The 21,225-nt window shown below is 45.5% G+C and overlaps 4 protein-coding genes across 4 annotated transcripts; all 4 read left to right on the forward strand.

Moving 5' to 3' along the window:
• The first annotated feature begins 6 nt into the window (after nt 1-6).
• On the forward strand, nt 7-3,070 carry gdf10b (growth differentiation factor 10b). The gene is made up of 3 exons (XM_060036523.1): nt 7-693; nt 1,552-2,558; nt 2,793-3,070. Exons 1-3 carry the CDS (start codon nt 447-449, stop codon nt 2,982-2,984), a joined length of 1,446 nt encoding a protein of 481 aa, XP_059892506.1. The 5' UTR covers nt 7-446; the 3' UTR covers nt 2,985-3,070.
• A 3,939-nt stretch (nt 3,071-7,009) lies between these two features.
• gdf2 (growth differentiation factor 2) lies at nt 7,010-9,967 on the forward strand. Its single transcript, XM_060036524.1, has 2 exons — nt 7,010-7,555; nt 7,933-9,967. Exons 1-2 carry the CDS (start codon nt 7,213-7,215, stop codon nt 8,850-8,852), a joined length of 1,263 nt encoding a protein of 420 aa, XP_059892507.1. The 5' UTR covers nt 7,010-7,212; the 3' UTR covers nt 8,853-9,967.
• Nucleotides 9,968-11,451: 1,484 nt separating this feature from the next.
• On the forward strand, nt 11,452-15,185 carry LOC132446289 (retinol-binding protein 3-like). The gene has a single exon (XM_060036503.1). The coding sequence runs from the start codon at nt 11,895-11,897 to the stop codon at nt 14,673-14,675; it is 2,781 nt and encodes a 926-aa protein (XP_059892486.1). The 5' UTR covers nt 11,452-11,894; the 3' UTR covers nt 14,676-15,185.
• Nucleotides 15,186-16,334: 1,149 nt separating this feature from the next.
• Nucleotides 16,335-20,767, forward strand: LOC132446290 (retinol-binding protein 3-like). Its single transcript, XM_060036504.1, has 4 exons — nt 16,335-17,633; nt 17,905-18,095; nt 18,464-18,606; nt 19,882-20,767. The coding sequence occupies exons 1-4, from the start codon at nt 16,440-16,442 to the stop codon at nt 20,205-20,207; spliced, it is 1,854 nt and encodes a 617-aa protein (XP_059892487.1). The 5' UTR covers nt 16,335-16,439; the 3' UTR covers nt 20,208-20,767.
• The last annotated feature ends 458 nt before the right edge of the window (nt 20,768-21,225 follow it).

Genomic DNA, 21,225 nt, shown 5'->3' on the forward strand with positions numbered 1-21,225 from the left:
TTCATCCGTCGTCAGCCAGTCAGTCAGTCAGTCAGGCAGGCTTCGGGTGGGCTGGCATATCTCGATCGGGTTGCTCTTGTAACTTCAATTGAGTAGACTCCCGGGCTCTCGTTGGCTGGACCACTGAGGGCTGGACGCACAAGAGCGTCACCACATGTCAAACAGACGCAGTGGGTCCTGAATCCACGCACGGTCTTCTAGCAGGAACAACTATTGAATTCAAACTGCGGATTGTGGAGACTCCGCGGACATCTACCTGGATAACTGCGGTCTTATTTTTTTGTTGGTGATTTTCGGTGGACACCACGTGCGTAATCATAGGCTACAAAACCTGTGCGTAATTCTTTTCAGCAAGCGAAACAGTGACCAGCGGGGGAAAAAGCAAACGCGTACCTTTTTTATTTTTTTTATTTTTCATGGAATACCTTTTTTCAATTTAGCTCACCATGGCGAACATACGTTTACATATGTTGCATTTCTTGTTTATTTTGGAGGCTACAGTTGCGTCAGAAGAACTTGGGAGAACCTCCCGCATGGTCAGCGGTACCCAAGAAGACGCCGAGCATCTCTCCATCTCTGCGTCCTACAGGGACATGGTCTCCATCAACATGTTTAAACTCTATGATAACTATAGCAAAGAACCGCAGAGGGAGAAGGATGGAAACACCGTACGGAGTTTTAAGGCTGTCACAGGTGACAATGCAACTTTTTCTTGAGGAGGAAATTAATCGATGGTTGAAGGCGAAATAAAACATGCACGATCCAATAATTAAGAAAAAAACTAGCGCTATAGACACAAATGCAAATGAAGAAATGCAATAGTTTAGTTTAGTCTTGTTTATTTGTTTATAGTTTCGTGGACATTCCAGCTGGAAATTATTCGGCAAATTTCCAGCTGTAGTCCCAATATACAGCCTTTTATTTAATTGCATATTGAATTGCAATATATAGGCATGTAGCGTTACTTTGAAGTGATGCAGATGCAGGCTGCACGGTGCCCTGCGTAGTCAGAGAGGAAGCTCTCGGTATCACATGTGGCATATATCTGCGCCCTGCCCCGTCAGCGGTATCATTTAGTGGTTTTTAGAGGAAGTGTTGGCTCGCCAGTAGCGGTGGAGGTGTGAGACAAGAGCCCATAATCACACCCAGAGAGACACTGCCTGCTGGCCGGGAGCGCCCCGTGATCCACTGTTCTTTTAAGCGTTTCCATATAACGGTCTCCCTTTCCCTGGGCAGGATCTCGGGTTCCTCCCAGTGGGCCTTGGGGAAAGGTAGGAGGGGAATGTGGAAGTCTAGTAGACGAGGGCTGCTAATTCAAACCTCAAAGGTTTTTTTTGTGGGATATACTGGAATATAGGGATATAGGGGTATGCGAATTCTGGAAATGGTGGGACAGTTCATATATGGACAGTTGTTGTTGTGTCTGAATTTTTTAACCAAGGAGGATTTTAGATGGTATCCAAAACAAATACAAAAAAAAGTGTTTTGGTATAACAATAAAACGCACCATAAGATGTTTCCTTCCTCTAATAATCCCTTCCATCGCTCCAGGGTCCTCCAAGAACAAAGAGTGGTACCAGTTCAACCTGTCCTCCATCGCCGAGTCCGAGCACATCCTGTCCGCGACCCTCCACTTCCTCCACAAACGCCCGCGCCTCCCGCGACCTCTGCCCTGCCGTCGCTCCCGCCACCCGTCCTGTGACCACGCCCACCCTCCCCAGCACCCGCACCTCCTGCTCCACGGGACGTCCCGGAACGCCGCCTCGGCCACGCTGCTGGCCAACATCACCCTGCTCCTGCGCTCGCCCTGGAAGAGAGGGGCGTGGCACGTCCGGGACATCACCGCCGTCCTGCGCCAGGCCAGGGCGTCCCACCAGCTGCTGATCACGGCCGAGGTCGCAGACTCCAAGAGGGGCACCGGGAGGAGCCTCCGGGAAAGCCTTATGCCGCCCGGCACGCCGTACATGCTGGTGTACGCCGACGACCGCGCCATCGACGAGCCCAACAGCGTGGCGGTGTCGCTGCAGCGCTACGGCAGCTTTCCCCTCGGGGAGGAAGGAGCTCGCCCGGCACCGGACGCGGCCTCAGCCTCAGCCTCTTCAGCGGCCTCCCCGCCGGCGGCACCCTCCTCGACCGCCTCCAGGACCCGGAGAGAGGTCCCCCCTCCCCTGTCCCTCCTGGAGCAGATCCAGACCAACGACCTGCCGGAGGTCCACTTCAACACCCTGAAGAACCACGAGCTGTGGCAGAGCACCTACTTCCCGCCCAAGGCCAAGGCGGCGGGGGGGAAGCACGGGCGGAAGCACGGCCAGCAGGAGAGCAGCAGCAGCAGCAGCGTAGGGAGCAGCGAGGGCCGGGGCAAGGTTCCTGAGGTGCTGAGCTTCGACGACAGGACCATGAAGAAGGCCAGGAGGAAGCAGTGGAGCGAGCCCAGGGTGTGCGCCCGCCGCTACCTCCGGGTGGACTTTGCGGACATTGGCTGGAGCGAGTGGGTGGTGGCGCCGAAGGCCTTCGATGCCTACTACTGCTCAGGGACCTGCGGCTTCCCCATCCCTAAGGTAAGTCAGATCGGCCCGCTTAAGGTATTTTTTCTAGCGGCACGTTATGTTCTAATAATGTTGTTTTGGTTACTGGAGTGGTTGGTTACTATGAATCAACATCAAATTCTCGAAAGAGAACAGCTTAACAAACACAGTTGAGAGAAATCTACGGCGACACCAGCTACACAAAAAAGCACAAAAAGGGCAAACTAAGTTTGCCACCCCCCCCCCCCCCCCCCCCCCTCTCTGCAGGTGGTGCGCCCCTCCAACCACGCCACCATCCAGAGCATCGTGAGGGCGGTGGGTATCGTCCCCGGGGTCCCAGAGCCCTGCTGCGTCCCCGACAAGATGAGCCCGCTCCCCGTGCTCTTCCTGGACCCCAGCCGGAACCTGGTGCTCAAGGTGTACCCCGCCATGTCCGTGGACACCTGCACCTGCAGGTAGACCTATAGACCAACACCCTACACCCCAACCCCCCCAAGATAACCACCAGCACCCAACCCCCATCCACCCCACCCGACCCCCCCCACCCCACCCCCATCCACCCCACCCCACCCGACCCCCATCCACCCCACCCCCATCCACCCCACCCGACCCCCATCCACCCCACCCGACCCCCATCCACCCGACCCCCATCCACCCCACCCGACCCCCATCCACCCCACCCAACCCCCATCCACCCCACCCAACCCCCATCCACCCGACCCGACCCAACCCCCATCCACCCGACCCGACCCCCATCCACCCCACCCAACCCCCATCCACCCCACCCAACCCCCATCCACCCCACCCCCATCCACCCAACCCCCATCCACCCCACCCCACCCCCATCCCATGGAAGGGTCAGGTGATTCGGAAGTCACAATCACACGGACCAATGGGGAGGGGATTTGGGAGTGTAAAGGCTGGTCCAACGGTTACCAGGGCGACATGACATTCTTTTCACGTGCATCATCGTGTTCTGCGTCGCAAACAGAATGATGGACAGGATTCCCAGGACATTTGTCAAACTTCTAAAAAGATGGAGAGTATGGACAGTGATTGGCTGAGACTGAATCTGAGAGAGTATTTGGAAATGAGAAGAGAGCGCACTCATTGAAAGCCTTGAAAAAAGTTGGGATTCGACTGAAAAGACTGAACAGGGCAGCAACGTTGAATCTGCATGGAAGCATATTTACTCTCTAATGAAATAATAACGATGACTTATGACGTGTAAATAGCTATGTGACTAATGCAAGTAACTGGTAGTTATATTTTGTAAATACAAGGTTCTGTTGTAGTCAAAGATGTACTTGCATGTCTATAATTGTTTGTTCAAGCATTTTACAACAGACCCTTTTATGTATTGTATATAATATGGTGATGATGATTATATATTGATACCTACTGAGTTAAATAATATTTTAGCATCGTTTTGTATCATTATTGTTGTTACTGCCACAGAGATCAATAAAAGTTGTAGAATGCTGCCACCTGCTGTGTTCTTTGAAGAAGTGCAGTTACCTGCTAATGAAGCCCCTAATAAAAAACAGATATGTCCAACTTTAAAGGCACCCAGTGCAACTTTATGTAAACATTCAATGAAAAATAAACATTCAATTTCTAGTCTTTTTTGCACTTAGTAAGTTTCAATAACTCCATACCATTACATATCGACATTCAAGGAGCAAAGATGAGACGTCGTTGTGTGGTGAGAACTGATAGAAAATCGTAAACAACAACAACAATCGCCGATGGGGAGAAGCCATTTTTCCATTGACTGGAAGCCTGCTTTATTTATTGTAGGTTACAAAAAATAAAGAAAATGGCGGCATTGTTGTTATCGATTTTGTATCAGTTCTCACCACACAACGACGTCTCATCTTTGCTGCTTAAATGTCGGTATGTAATGGTATGGAGTTATTGAAACTTACTACGTGTAAAAAAGACTAGAAATTGAATGTTTATTTTTAAGCCTCGAAAGTTGCACTGGGTGCCTTTAAAGTCCAGAATTCTACTAAATCTGAAGGATTTACACTCTCACATCATTTGTTTTAAATTAAAACAATGTGTTATTATTTGATTGAATATGCTTGTTATGAACTTATCCAACATAGCTGCCCGTATATATACTTTGTATTTAATTAAAATGTTATTTATGTTACTATAGATGCATACACACATCATTCATGGACACACATACACACGCAAAAAAAAACACAAACACACACTCAAACAAACACATATTTCCCCCCCTTCCAAGCACCAATTGAATGAAACCGAAAAATGTAAGTATTTCAGCACATTCTTGTCTTTGTGCATTTTCTTTACACATGAATACGTTCCAACAGATATTGTTCATAATCATCCATCACTGGTCAAATCCATAGAGAAGAACTTAAACACTCTCAAAAGACCAGAATGAAAGCATGTTTTATAAAGCTCAGCATGGAGGCAAATATTGGCATTGAGTAGCTGTGGGAATAACGAAACAAAAAAATGAATTTCAAGATAACTAGACAAGGGCTAATGTCCCCAAAAACACTGGCTTCTGGTGTGGGCTTACATCCCCCTAGAGTAACACTGGCTAACTTGTACTTCTGAGGACCAGTTGGGCAATCTGGGGACATGATATTATGGGGGCATCTGTCATCTATTTTGATTTGTTCTTGCTGTGTTATAGAAGGTTTTCACATGTCTGCCAGCCAGCCTTGTTTCATGCTGTCATCAAGGACACTTAGCTTTTAGAAACAATACTAACCACTACTACCACTACTACCACTACTACTTCTTCAACTACTACTACAATTATTAGCCTACTATTGTTGCTACTAATAATATTAATAATACCCATGATGACGACAATGAATAGTATAGCTGTTATCAATAAAAAAGTAGTAGGCTGGTAGTAGTACTAGTAGTAGTTAAGTAAGTAGTAGTAATTGTAGAATTAGAAGTATTCTATTATTAGTGATTAAAATGTATAGTGATAACTGGGACTTATTTGTTAGTGACATAATTAACTTGCAGGATCTCTAGACAGGACTTCATGGTGCCTGTAACTGCTATGAGCATTAAACAAGCCAAGTAATTGTCCATTGTCTAAAATTACTTCCAATAAGATTTGATCTACTTACCATGGTACACTCTCACATCCTGTAACGTTCCTAGCTCTCCCATGGTTTCCCCTGGCCCCATCTGGCCATGCCATTTAGACGTTTACACTTGGCAACGGGGCTAATGCTACAGCCCTGTTTCCTGCCACAGTGTCCCGTGTTTCAACTCCTGTCAACTCTTCACCATGTCCAAAAAGGCAATTAGTGTGAATGAAAGTCTGCAAAACTAATATTACTAATAGTTTGGCCATGGGAGACTGAGAGGGACTTTCAGGGAGTTTTAAATATTTTACTCAATCTTGGTGTCCTTTGAGCATTTCTTTGAAGGCTAATTACAATCTGATATATTGAATTGATTCGGTTTACAATAACCTGGTTATATTCTTTGATACAGATAATGCAATAGTATTTAGAATTGAATACAGATCTATCGATTTAAATCTCTCAAATGTATGAATAATAAACCTGTAATGTATTTAGAGGTTGAATCAATCTAATAACACCTATTTGTTTAGAAAAAGAACAAGTTAATGTCTGGTACATCTAACAACACTCAACATCTTTTCAAAAAAACCGCCAGGTAGGTTTTGACAAATGGCATGTCGATGAAACATTGAGAGATAGTTCCATTTATTATACTACTACGGTAATAAAGTAATTTTGCAGACTGGACGACCATGGTTTCAAGATGGACCACCTAGACTCAGCAACTCCTGGTCAATACCAGATTTTGTTTCCATGCATAAAACAACCGCTTTATGAGGTTTTGGAAACCATACACTTTATACAGCTATTTAATAGTCATATATCTTCCACGTTTAATGTAAATAGATCTAATACAATTGATAGTAATTTAGCAGAGGTTTTTATCCATCCCCATCTAAATTATTAATTAACAATGGGGCGCCTGAATTCATTCAATTGATAGGTAAAATACGTCATGGCAGGTAAAATACATCATACAACACATTGCTTCTCCGCAATATCTAAAGGTTCAACAGTGGCGTCCCTTTAGCCAGCAAAAGCGCACAATGTGTCGCAGCATTACATGAAGGATGGAAACAGATTTAAACTTAAGGTGGCAGTCAAGGAAACAATGACCCACAAGAACTATGCTGCGGTATGTCTAGGAATGTAATGCGTCTCCTATATTTCCCTGAGCAGCTGTGGACAGTGTCCTGATGGCCTCAAAGTTTCACCTCTGAGCTGGGAAAGTCCATTTGATGGAGATGTCTGTTTGCCAGTAATCACACGGGTCGCAGCTAGCTCCTCATTATCCATGTCAAGTGTTTACAGTGTGCTCATTAACAGCAGGCCCTCAATTGATAACAGCCCCTAAAAGAAGGCATCAATGGTGTGAGATAAGCCCTGCCTGCATACTATTTTCGTTGACACGAGGTTCCCCCCCTGTTTACTCTTGGAGCCTGGGAGCAGACCTCCAGGACTGTGGTCCTCGCGCTGAGAATCTCCATTTCCTTCAGTCCATTCTCAAAGGCTGTTTTTAAGCCCATAGAGTGCCTGCTCGGAGAGCAGACCCCCACGACGTCCAGGAGACAATCCCAAATCCCAAATTCAGAATGCAGTGTACCAGAACGTTTCTGTTCAAGGTGTGCTTCAGCCTGGTGGCCTCTTTGGGTTCCTGTAGCTGTAAGCCTCTGAGCAACGACATCTCTCTGGAGGACCCCGAAGGACATTACTCGGAACAGGACCTCCTTGAGGAGGAAGACGCTGAGTCGAGGCTGGAGAACCTCTTAGGAACCATGAAGGAGGGCTTTCTGAGGAAGCTGAACATGTCCGATGTGCCACTGACAGGTGACAGGATCTACCCTCCCCAGTTTATGATGGAGCTCTACAACAAGTATGCCTCCAACAGCACCGCCATCCCTCAGTCCGATGTGATTCGGAGTTTCACCGTTCAAGGTTTGTCTGAGGAAGACTTTGAATTGGGTATATAAGGGTAGAGCTTGTGATGTTATAGTCAAAAGCTATATTACAACTTACAAATGAAGGTTAATGGTGGATCTTTAAAATGGATGGATGGGGTGGTTGATCTTTAGATTAGGGTAAGGGTTAGGGTTAGCTTAGGGTTACCCTAGCTGCTCTTTACAATGGGTGGGCCCGGTACAATCAATTCACCACTCAAACATGATGACGATGTCTGCCCTCCTGGTAAAACATTCAGTAGATTATATATTTAGCTAACCCTAGCAGTTTACCCCGAGTTGCGTGATCTTAAGAAACATCACAGGTCACAGCCTATTCTCCTCTCACCTTCTCTTACAAACCCCCTTCAACAGATATCACCTTCTCAGCAACAAATGGCACCAAGACAGCACGGAGGCTTCAGTTCAACGTCAGTGTGCCCCACCACGAGAAGGTCACGGCCGCCGAACTCAGGCTGTTCCTCCTGCCGGATGTCCGGTCAAGGGTCAACTCTCCCAGGGTGAAGGCCATGATCAAAGTTTACGAGGTGAATTACAACGATGAGGACGAACCATCGTCACAGCTTTTGACGGGAAAGGTCGTCAATGGCCGACACGGGTCCTGGGAGAAGTTTGACGTGACCAGAGCCGTTCAGAGGTGGATCAAATCGGGGCGTGGAGAGAGTGAGTTCGAGGTGATGGTGGATAACAGGGACTGCTTCTCATATGAAGGAGGCTTTGGGAAAGCGTGCTGCTGGGACGTCAGCGTCTCCATTGGAGATAACACCTCGGCAGCGTTGATCGTGTTCTCTGACGACCTGGAGAGCAGGAAGAGAGAGGCGAAGAAGGAACTGAAAGAGATGATGCTCCACGAAGAGGAAACCACGTTGAACCCTGAAACGGATTGGCAACTGCTGCCGAACGAGATCCCGGAGTCCGCACCTTCGCATCCGCGGCGGACGAGAAGGAAGGCGGAGCGCGAGTACTGCCGAAAGACCTCGCTGAAGGTCACCTTCAAGGACATCGGCTGGGACAGCTGGATCGTGGCGCCGCCGGAATACGACGCGTTTGAGTGTCGTGGTCAATGCTTCTTTCCTCTGACGGACGAGATGACGCCTTCCAAACACGCTCTCATCCAGACACTCATTAACATCCGGAACCCCAAGAAGGCCAACATGGCGTGCTGCGTGCCAATCAAACTGGACCCCATCACGGTCATGTACCATGAGAACGGGCGCCTCACCATCAGACACTTGTACGAGGAGATGAAGGTGGCAGAGTGCGGCTGCAGGTAGTGGGAGGTTGTTTGTGTTGGACCGGGGGAAAAGCTGATATTTAGGCCGAATAGGCTCAACTCCTAGCCAAAAGATTCTGGTTTCAAACCCCCTGTATCTGCAGTCTACCTGTAGGCATCTGAACGCAAGATGCCCCAACCCCTAAAGGCTCCTTCTAACAAAATGTGTCTGCTCTATGACTTAATAGTAGTACATGGTATACAGCTCAACTGCCATGCATTTTTTGTTTATTACAAAAGTCCAAAAAATGTCCAATGGCCAAAGTACATAGCCCCTTAGATACATGTCTGCTAAATTGGGAAATAATAATACTTTATGGAAAGGAATCTTGTTTGGCCCTGTGACGTACAGCATGAAATACATTTAACGTAAGCATGTTACATTTCAGATAAAAGAGTGTTAAAGACGTTACAATCAAAATGTCTGTTTTACATTTAGTCCCTTTAATTCCCTCTAAAGACCAAACATAATTCTATTGTCAAATATGATCTTATTTTTCCCTTCTTCGTGAGTAATATGTAAATAGGATTTGTATACAAAAAAGGTCAAAAACATAGAGACATTCTATAGGTGTATTATTTGTGAGTAAGGAATAAAGTTGTATATTTAATTTAGTCACTGTCAATCAATTTAAATTAATTGATCCATGATGCATTGATTGTTTCTGCATGTTAATGACTGTTTTTTATTATTAATAATAATAATAATATTATTATATATCATTATGAACTGTTAATATGCTATTGTGTAAATTTGTACATTCTATTATCAATGTTTTTTTTTAAGAATGATTAATTATGAGATCAACCAATAAACCATCATGATAAAAGGGATAAACTAGTAATTGGAATACTGTTCGGATGCACTCAACTTCATCATATCAATATATAAATTCTGTATTACCGTGTATGGAAACATATAATATAATATATGTACATGACTCGTAGATATATTATAGTATACTATAATATACATAGTCTACTACTTATAATTGGATATTAAATCATTTAAGGTTAATGCATAATGACCAGAAGTGTGTGTGTGTGTGTGTGTGTGTGTGTGTGTGTGTGTGTGTGTGTGTGTGTGTGTGTGTGTGTGTGTGTGTGTGTGTGTGTGTGTGTGTGTGTGTGTGTGTGTGTGTGAATGCAATAGTATTTAGAATTGAATACAGATCTATCGATTTAAATCTCTCAAATGTATGAATAATAAACCTGTAATGTATTTAGAGGTTGAATCAATCTAATAACACCTATTTGTTTAGAAAAATAACAAGTTAATGTCTGGTACATCTAACAACACTCAACATCTTTTCCAAAAAACCGCCAGGTAGGTTTTGACAAATGGCATGTCGATTAAACATTTTTTCATCGACATCGTGCGTGCTTGTGTCTGGGTCTGTGTCAATGCGTAAATAAATGTCTGTAGAAATTAATCGTATTACAAGAAAAATAAAATAAATCCCATAATACACTTTTCTGTGTTTTCATCCATCAAAATGTCATGCAGTGAGGCGGACAGTGATGGCTGTATACACAGCATTGTAAACACTAGAGTCAGTGACTTCAGCACATCCTTATCATCCTTAGACCTCTGTGACAACAGCAAATAATAATGGGATGAGTGGACATACTTGCACTTCCTTCTTGGAAAAACTAAATTAGGGTACATGTCTATACATAGCGGCAGAGGTCACTGATTTCACATCTTTGACGTTTTTGCAGTTTTCCAATATCTTAAGGGACCAAGAATGAACATTCAGTTTGACAGATGTCGAGATATGGTTAACATTTTTATAACACCAACCTTTTCCCCCATTAATTTAGGGCCAACACTAAAACCCTGTTTTCCCTTGTGACGCATTCAGGTGTTTCTAAAAAAGGATGTCTGGTTTTTACCAGACCGGATTGGGTTATGTAATCCACAAGAGATTTATAGAAATTAAAGTAAAAATATAAGTACAGGCACTATGTAAGTACAGAAAAAAAGCATCTAATGGCATAAGAAGAAGAAATATTACATTTTATACTTGGAAGAACTCCATGGATTCTGTGTTTTAATAGCGATGACAGGTTTAGGATCAAAATCTGTGTGCAGGAATTTGCCAAAACCAAAATGTTCTGAATTATCCGATTTTTCCTTTATTATATCTACAAAAATATATCAGATTGAAAGATTAAGTTTATATTACAAAGAGCTTGCAAATGGTGCTTAAAACCGACCGCATAATATACCTTTCCAGCCTTTCTGAGTTATACTCTAGAGTATATTGTACTAAAATGTACTTTGTTAGCTAGGAAGTTTATTAAAACTGATTTGAAATAAAACAGACGAATAAGCTAACAAAAGAGAAGCAAAATCTAAAATAAGTTCACAATTTAATGTTTCATTAATTGTACTTTGGTTTTAATGTTATCATTAATGATGTGTACATGTTTTACCCGGGTTTTCTTCCTTAGATCAACCCCGCCTCTTAGGTCAGTATCCCAAAAAATACCTTGATCCTTCATCTATTTAACGACGGCATTTTAATCAGTGGGATTTGTGGATTAACCCAGACTTGACCCAGTAAAACCCAACCGGTGTCTCTACCGGCTAAACAATGTGCTCAGGTCAACACTTCAGGTTAGCACACTGCGATGGGGACCACTGGGATCGTTTTTGTATTGTTATATATCTACAAGAGAACATAATGTTGCCAGCCCCCTCCTCCGTATGACCTATATACAGATTATAGAACAAGCAAACAGACTACCACTGTGTGTGACAACATGAAGGCGCCAGTACAGAAAATAAACCTTTTCAATATTGGACCGCTAGACCGATGCGTCACACAATGTGATTAAAGGTTTATTGAGTGAAGACAAAAGCCGCTTATCCTGATGTTGTTGTCCAAAAAAAACTGGTGCTGTTGAAAATTCCTCTTCAACAAATAAGCTGCCGCCCCCATTTTTCACCGGCAAATAAACCAAATGGGCTGCATGGAACAGAAGACTTTACCAGGGGGGGGAAAAAGGTCGCTTTCTACCAACAACTGTGAAGGTAATGGCGGGCGTACACTCGGCGCTGCTTCCTCTTGCCATGCTTCTCTGTTTTCCTCTTTCCTCAAGAGCAGCGCCGTTCCAGGCCGCCCTGGTCCAGGACATGGCGCAGATCCTGCTGGAGAACTACTGCTTCCCGGAGAACTTGGTGGGGATGCAGGAGGCCATCCAACAGGCCATCCACAGTGGAGAAATCCTTCAGATCCAAGACAGGAAGACCCTGGCGGCCGTCCTGTCGGCGGGGGTCCAGGGGGCGCTGAACGATCCCAGGCTGGCGGTGACCTACGAGCCCAACTACGTCCCGGTGTCGCCGCCGCTGCTGCCCTCCCTGCCCGCCGAGCAGCTCGTCCGGCTGGTGAGGAACTCGGTGAAGCTGGACTTCCTGGAGAACAACGTGGGCTACCTGCGGATGGACCGGATCATCGGGGCGGGGACGGCGGCCAAGCTCGGCCCCCTGCTCAGGGACAACATCTGGAACAAGGTGGCCCACACGTCCGCCATGATCTTTGACCTCCGCTACAGCACCACCGGGGAGCTCTCTGGCGTTCCCTTCATCGTGTCCTTCTTCTCGGACCCAGGGCCGCTGATTCACATCGACACCGTGTATGACCGGCCCTCAAACAGCACGGAGGAGCTGTGGACCACGCCTTCCATCATGGCAGAGCGGTACGGTACGAAGAAGGACTTGATCATCTTGACGAGCAAGCGTACGATGGGAGCCGCAGAGGCGGTGGCCTATACACTTAAGCATCTGAAGAGGGCTATTGTAGTGGGAGAAAGGTCTGCCGGGGGTTCGGTGAAGGTCCAGAAGATCAAAATGGCAGACTCTGGATTTTACATAACGGTACCGGTGGCAAGGTCTGTCAGCCCAATCACAGGCCAGAGCTGGGAGGTGAGCGGTGTTGCGCCGTCAGTTAACATCATCGCGAAGGACGCAGTCATAAATGCCAAGTCACTATTGGCAGTTAGGAGTGCCATTCCCAAGGCTGTTCAGAGCATCTCCAATATCATTGAGAGGCACTATGCATTTATGGATCGTGTCCCAGCACTCCTTTACCATCTGCAGGCAGCAGACTTCTTGTTGGTAACATCTGAGGAGGATCTTGCCACTAAACTCAACCTGGAGAGCCAGGCCATCTCCGAAGACCCACGACTGATGATCAGACTTGAGGAGGACCAGTTTGTTTTTTCCGACAATAAGGACTCTGAGGATGAAATGGTTCCTGATGATTCTGCGTTGTTAGGAACACTGGCTGATGCACTATTCAAAGTGGAAATCCTAGCAGACAATACTGGTTATCTCCGCATTGATTCTTTTGATGACTCCTTTCTGGAGCCTGAATTAGTGGAACGTATGGAGAAAGGGGTATGGGAACCTCTCAAAGACACTGACAATCTGATCATTGATTTGCGCTACAACACTGGTGGGTCCTCTGCCTCATTGGCCTACATTCTGTCCTATCTCCAGGATGTGTTACAGAAACGCCACTTCTTCACGATATTTGACCGGGTTCAAAACAGAACGATCCAATATGACACTCAGCGTTGGATTACAGGGCAACACTACGGTTCCATGCGAGGGGTTTATGTGATGACCAGCTATTACACAGCAAGTGTCGGGGAAGAGTTTGCTTACCTCATGCAGTCTCTGCATCGCGGAACGGTCATCGGAGAAATCACATCGGGAACCCTAACGCACTCGAAAACATTTCAAGTTGAGGACACTGGTATAGAGATCACTGTTCCCTTCATTAACTTCATAGACAACAACGGGGAGTTCTGGTTGGGAGGGGGCGTGGTCCCAGATGCGATTGTGCTGGCCGAGGACGCTGTGGGTCACACCCACGAGATCATTGAATTCCACCGTGGGCTACAGCAGCTCATCCACCAAATGGGGAAACTGTTGGAAACGCACTACGCCATCCACGAGGTCGCCTTGAAGGTCAGCAAGGTGCTCCGCGCCAAATGGGCCGAAGGAATGTACCGCTCCGTGGTCGATTTAGAATCCCTGGCGTCCATGCTGACCTCTGACCTGCAGGAGACCTCGGGGGACCACCGGATCCACATCCTCTACTGCGACGTGGAGCCAGAGGCCATGCGCGAGGTGCCCATGATCCCCACGGCGGAGGAGGTGGGCTACATCATTAACGCTCTCTTCAAGATAGAAGTAATGCCGGGAAACGTCGGTTACTTGCGGTGCGACGTGATGATCGACGTGGAGGTTGTGAAGGCCATCGGACCGCAGCTGATCAAATCGGTGTGGGACAAGATCGTCAATACTGACGCGCTGATCGTGGACATGAGGTACAACACAGGGGGGTACTCCACGGCCATACCCCTCCTCTGCAGCTACTTCTTTGACGTCGAACCCCTACGGCACCTGTATACCGTCTTCGACCACTCCACATCCACCGTGACTGAGGTCACAACCTTGCCTAGCACCCTAGGTCCAAGGTATGGATCGCTCAAAGACCTCTACATCCTCACGAGTCACATGACAGGGTCGGCGGCCGAGGCCTTCGCGCGCACCATGATGGAACTGAAGCGTGCCGTTGTGATCGGAGAGCCCACGGTGGGCGGGTCTCTGTCCAGCGGGACCTATCAGATCCCGGGTAGTGTGCTGTACGCTTCCATCCCCAACCAGGTGGTGTTGAGCGCGGTGACTGGGAAGGTGTGGTCCCTGTCAGGGGTGGAGCCTGATGTAATCGCCCAGGCAATGGACGCTCTGAATGTGGCTCAGAGAATCATCGCGGCGAGACTGATGAACAGAGAGACAGGGAAATAGTTTCTGGCATATTCCTTGTTCTTTTGGAGCTGTGAAAACGACTTAATTACGACTCATCTTTTCTTACTTGATTATATAGGGGGATTTCCCATAAATGTATCTGAAAGAATTAGGAGAGAGTGGCCATGGATGGCATCAAATTTAGGTAATAAACTGAGAAACAACTATTGCCAAATGCTCCTTAGTCGTATTATTAATGGCACAATGGAACGTGTATCAAAGTACTAAGAATGCATCAAATGTAATAAGGCATTGACAATCCGATTTTTGTGGAATGGTTTGTATTCAATCCTGATGTTATTCAATTACATCACATTGCATCAAGTTGCTTGAGCTCCATTTTGTAATGCTGCATGTTCCTTTACGTCTCATCATTGTTATTATTAGGATTCATTATTTAAAATATAGCATGTAATTTACCAGACATGCAGTTTACATTTATTTTGCGATAGTTTATGTGCAAATGTGTGCGTGTCTTTCAGTCAGTCTGTTAGTTTGTGTATGTGTGTGTCAGTGATAGAGAGGGGGAGAGGGGGAGAGGGGGAGAGGGGGAGAGGGGGAGAGAGAGAGAGAGAGAGAGAGAGAGAGAGAGAGAGAGAGAGATGATTAGTGTTATTGTGTCTAATGTATCCTGTTGAATCTATTTGAATTTTTTTGTTATTTCACTTGCAATAACTATTTAAGCATAGAACATTTGCTTATAACTATCATCAACTAATAATCAAGCTACTAACCCTTAGAATCATTTTTATGTTTTATATATTCTATCTATCCTTTACTTTGAACTGCATGTTTTTCCAATGTATATTACTGGGATGTTATGTCATTTCTAAGATTCGCCAGTAGAGGTCGCCACTCACACATATGTCTACTGCTTGCCTGAACGCAAACAAATTTTATCCCAAAAGAGGCACCCTTCCAGTTGGCATTAAAGGAGGATACAACAATAATCTGTGTCTTTTGTTTTAATTGAAACAAATGATGATACCACAGGCCACATTAAATAATAATGGTATTGTGATGAATCAAATCAACCAATTTATATTAACCAACCTACAATTACCAACTGTGTATTTAGAAGTTCAACCCAAGTGCTCCAGTGACAGATACAGCAGTGTTTGTTTCAGAAAAAAGCTAAGTCATTACACAAGACTTACCGTTAAGACTGATCTGTAGTGGGAGAAAATATGGGTGACCTTCTACTCTACTGAAAAAGTTTGTTTACTTACCAATCAACTTATTTTGTCAGTTATTCAGTAAGTCTGTTAATCGGTTATTCACCTAGTTCATCAGTTAGACAGTTATTATTTTGTTAGTTACACAAGCAAACGGTTGAAATATGTGACTGGTACAGAACTAAATGTAATTCTTAATCTCTTACATTAGGTTATACAAAAAATCCCAAATTATTTTGAAAATTAAAAGTTCACGGCCTAGTTAAACCTTCACAAGCCATGATACCTGATAGACATTTCAGTGTCAGTTTACATTGTGGAAAATATGACGGCACAGGGAACAGTGGATGTTGTGTATGTTTAAGACATATTGGGTAACCCTACTTGGCTGGCCTGTAATTGTCTTACAAAAGTAGGATAATGCGATTAAGGGTTTATTGCGTGTGGAGGCTAATCTTCTTAACGGAGTGTTAACAGAAACCTTTCGGCCCAATCAGTGTCATTTTAACGACAACCTCTCGAGGGGGAAAGCTTCAGTGGACAATCATCCTTACACTATTGCTCTGCTCCGTCTAGCCGATCCGGAACGATGGCAAAGATCCTTTTCTTGGTAGCATCTCTGCTCATTTTCAGCAACATCTTCGTCGCCTATTCTGCATTTCCTCCCAGCCTTATTGTAGACATTGCTAAGATCCTTCTGGACAACTACTGCTCTCCAGAGAAGATGGTGGGCATGCAACAAGCCATCGATGCAGCCAGCACAAACACCGAAATCTTAAGCATCCCGGATCCAGAAACCATGGCGAACGTGCTCACCGCAGGGGTTCAGAGCACCATCAATGACCCACGTCTTAAGATCACCCATGAGCCAGAGTATTCACCAGTTGTTGCCCCACAGATGCCCCCGCTGCCCCCCGAGCAGCTCATCGCCGTCCTCCAGAGCTCCATCAAACTCGACATCCTGGACGGCAATATCGGCTACCTCCGGATCGATCACATCCTCGCGGAGGACGTGGCGGAGAAGATCGGCGCTTTGCTCCTTGAACTGGTATGGAATAAAATCCTGCCCACCACCGCGCTGATCTTTGACATGCGCCATACCAGCAGTGGAGATATAACAGGGATCCCCTACATCGTGTCTTACTTCACCGACGCTGAGCCCCTGATCCACATCGACAGCGTGTATGACCGCCCCTCCAACACCACCAAGGAGCTATGGTCCATGTCCACGCTGCTTGGGGAGAGGTACGGCACCGACAAGCCCATCGTCATTCTCACCAGCAGGAACACCAACGGGATCGCCGAAGACGTCGTCTACTGCCTGCAACACCTCAAGAGGGCCACTGTCGTCGGTGAGAAGACCGCCGGGGGCTCGGTCAAAATCGACAAGATCAGGGTGGCCGACACAGACTTTTACATCACCGTGCCGACCGCAAAGTCTGTCAACCCCATCACGGGCGCCACGTGGGAGGTCAAAGGCGTCACCCCCGATGTTGAGGTGAACGCCGAAGACGCCCTGGCAACCGCCATCAAGATCCTCAACATCAGGGCCCAAGTGCCCGCCATTATTGAAGGCGCCGCCAACTTGATCACAGAGAAGTATGCCTTTGAGGCCGCAGGAGACGAGGTGGCAGAGAAGCTGAAAGTGCTGCTTGCCACCGGGGCGTACAACAGGGTCAACTCCAAGGCGGAGCTGGAGACCAAGCTCTCGGCAGATCTCAAGAGCCTGTCTGGGGACAAGGGCCTAAAGACAACGAGCAACATCCCCGCCCTTCCACCAATGGTAAGAGCAGTGCTGCCATTGGAATAGGTCTAATGTTTATGTTGATTGGATCGAACATGTTGTAATTTGATCATAATAAACGGAAAGATTTTGTTTACAGCCCTTATTATTTTTTAGCTGAGGAATGAACTGTATATTCAAATGTTTTGTGGAATAAAAAGTTTATATATATATATTTATTTATTTTTAAAGAAAAGAAAAGCGACCACATACTGTCCATCGACATGTTTTAATTACCTTCAAAACTACCTGATATGTGTTTATTCATCAGAACTATACCCCGGAGATGTTCATTGAGCTGATCAAGGTGTCTTTCCATACTGACGTGTTTGAGAACAACATTGGCTATCTGCGCTTCGACATGTTCGGAGACTTTGAGGAGGTCAAGGCCATTGCCCAGATCATCGTCGAGCATGTCTGGAACAAAGTTGTCAACACTGACGCCATGATCATTGACCTCAGGTAAATTAGATAAGCCTGCTCACAGCCAAAGCCAATTACAGTCAGCTAACGTTCCCCTGAATCAGGAATCCACTAGCAATGAAAGATATCTACTTGTGTTCATCAGCATGTCTCAGTGGTTGCACAGGTTAAATTGGTTAAATTCCTACATTTGAGACATCAATGGAGATTTCACTGGAGCCATGTTTCAATTTACATTTTACTTTGAGCCAAATCTCCAGATCCAATCATCTTTCTGATTTTCATCTGTTCATCTATTTCATCTGTCTCAACTTCGACAACGAGTCTCTTAAATCCCCTTCATCTTTCCCTCTGGTTTTTTAATCAATGCAACCTGACTAACACATGCACTATGATTGTGATTGCAGGAACAATGTTGGTGGCCCCACTACGGCCATATCTGGCTTCTGCTCTTACTTCTTTGACGCAGACACGAAGATCCTGCTGGACAAGCTGCATGACCGACCTTCTGGAACCACCAAGGAGCTGTGGACCCTTCCCGAGCTTACTGGTAAAAAGAAGAAATAATAACGTATTGGTCTTAGATTATTCAGCTTCATGATTTCGACATATTTGATGGCATGTTTTGTCCTGTGTTCAAAAAAAGTTATTAGAGTTATTACCTCCACATAGTACATTGAAAAGGTTCGAAGAAATAAGAGATTGGCATTAGGGCCCGACCGATATTGATTTTTGAGTGCCGATGCCGATGCCGATTATTTTCAGAGAAAAATTACGATTACGATTTAATCTGCCGATTAAAAAAAAAAAAAAAACATAGTTTTTGATACCTTAAATATACTTTAAACACTTTTGACGAATATGTGAATTGAATGCAGAATCTTTGAGTGTTTTAGAATACATTTACAGTCAAAAATTAGTGTAATGTAAAATGTAAAATAAATAACTAACTCCCAATGTGCTGCGCTCGTGAGCAGTGACTAACACGTGCGTGCTGAGCAGTATGGTCTCACCGTTAGAGTCTACAGTATAACAGATTAACATGGCCTGGGACCTAAAGAAAAACAGGCACAACATGCTCAAACAACGCGCCTTGTGTACATTGGTGAGGTGAGCGCGCAGCTGCCTGAGCGAGCGTGCTTTCATGTTGTACGGTAAAATTCAATCTCCTCTTTTTTACTCCAGCTAAAGTTGTTAGTTAGCAAGGCGAGTAGGAGCGCAATCCGCAGGATACTAATCGCAATAACATTTATATCAAAAAAAATAATAATAATAAAAAAAAATAAAAAAAATCGGTTGTAATCAGCGTCTTTTTGGCCGATGCCGATTATTTTCAAAAAGGCTATAATCGGCCGATTAAATCGGCAGGCCGATAAATCGGTCGGGCCCTAATTGGCATATACCTTCCTGTAATAATGGGATCTGTATTCAAAAGCAAAATAAATATCATGGCTAGTCGGCTAGATTGCAAATAGGGACGATTAGATCATAATGATTCACCTTTTGTTTGGATGTTTCCTTAATCAAAGAGCATTTCCAGTAGTATTGGGGAACTAGCACTTTGACCATTGACATATTTTATTTATTCATTCCTCGTATCCTTCTCTTCACCCAAAATGTTATATTTCCTTCCTCCCTTTCTTGTGTCCTCTCCTAACCACTTCATCCCTTCCTTTCCTCCCTTCCATTCTTTATTAAACTCTTCCTCCCTTGCATCCTCCCTTTCCTTCCTCTCTTCCTCTTCGTCATTCCTTCCTCTTTTTCCTTTGTCTCCAAACCTCCATCCCGGTGCCCTCCTTCTCCTCTCACCTCCTTCCTCCCTCAGGCTCAAGGTACGGCACCAAGAAGAGCCTGATCATCCTGACCAGCGGTGCCACCGCCGGTGCGGCCGAGGAGTTTGTCTACGTCATGAAGAGACACGGCCGTGCCATGATCGTGGGCGAGCCCACCTCCGGCTCCTCCCACCCGGCGGAGACCTTCCGCGTGGGGGACAGCGACGTCTTCCTCGCCGTCCCCACCGTCCACTCGGACAACACCGCCGGGCCGGCCTGGGAGGGCACCGGAGTCACCCCCCACATCCCCGTGGCGGCAGAGGCTGCGCTGGGTACGGCCAAGGCCATCTTCAACAAGCACTTTGGAGGCCAGAAGTGAGTCCCCGTGCGATGAGAGTTTGCAGAGGGTTGGGGGGATCCTGGGGATGTTCTTCGTAAAAGATATGTGAAGACTGACAAATACAAGGCCAAGTCACACGGCATCCACACTCCCTCTTCTCTCAAGTCCTCTGCATTTCTGTTTTTGGAGCATTGTTCGCGATTGTATTTGGTGAAAGGAGGAAATTTAGATACGTTTTAAAATCATTTTCGTTTGTGAAAGGAGGTTGTGTAGAAGAGTTATTTATGTTGCACAGTAGGTCTACTTGTGGCTGACTGGAGTACAGATTCTTTAGAGGATTGGGAGCTGTGATCTAATTAGCTACAAAAAGAACAACATGAACTGTAGGAACAAAGACTGCACACACAAGCAAAACACAGATTTGGATCATATGAAGTGTTAATCGCACAGCTCACATACAGCTTCTGTGCAGCAAGGTTAATGCTTCGTTCTGATTTTCAAAATAAAAATGTATCTTTGTAATGAGAACATTTTTACATTTGGTCCTTTTTAACTGGAGAAATGTATGGTGGATGATAATAAAATAAAATCCATACAAATGGTTGTGCTTGTCGTATTTACTCTTTATTTTTCCTTTTTAGTGATGGATCAAGAGAAAACATAAAATTTAGATGAGGCTTAGACAATTATGTTAGATCTAACAACATGTTACACACACACACACACACACACACACACACACACACACACACACACACACACACACACACACACACACACACACACACACACACACACACACACACACACACAAACAGATTTGAAGAAGGTATGTGGTACATTAAGAATCCTGCCAGCACTGTTATGTCATATAGCCTATGCTCCAACGGAGATTAATGCTTTTTATTATAGGCCTAACTTGTTTCACGATTATGCCTTCCCTCTTTTTTTTACCAAAACTCTACTAGAGGAAGTAAGTGAGACCACCCCCCCCCCCACACACACACACACACACACACACACACACACACACACACACACACACACAGTCTCTCTC

The sequence above is a fragment of the Gadus macrocephalus genome, chromosome 18 (genome assembly GCF_031168955.1).
Source record: "Gadus macrocephalus chromosome 18, ASM3116895v1".
NCBI classification, from domain to species: domain Eukaryota; kingdom Metazoa; phylum Chordata; class Actinopteri; order Gadiformes; family Gadidae; genus Gadus; species Gadus macrocephalus.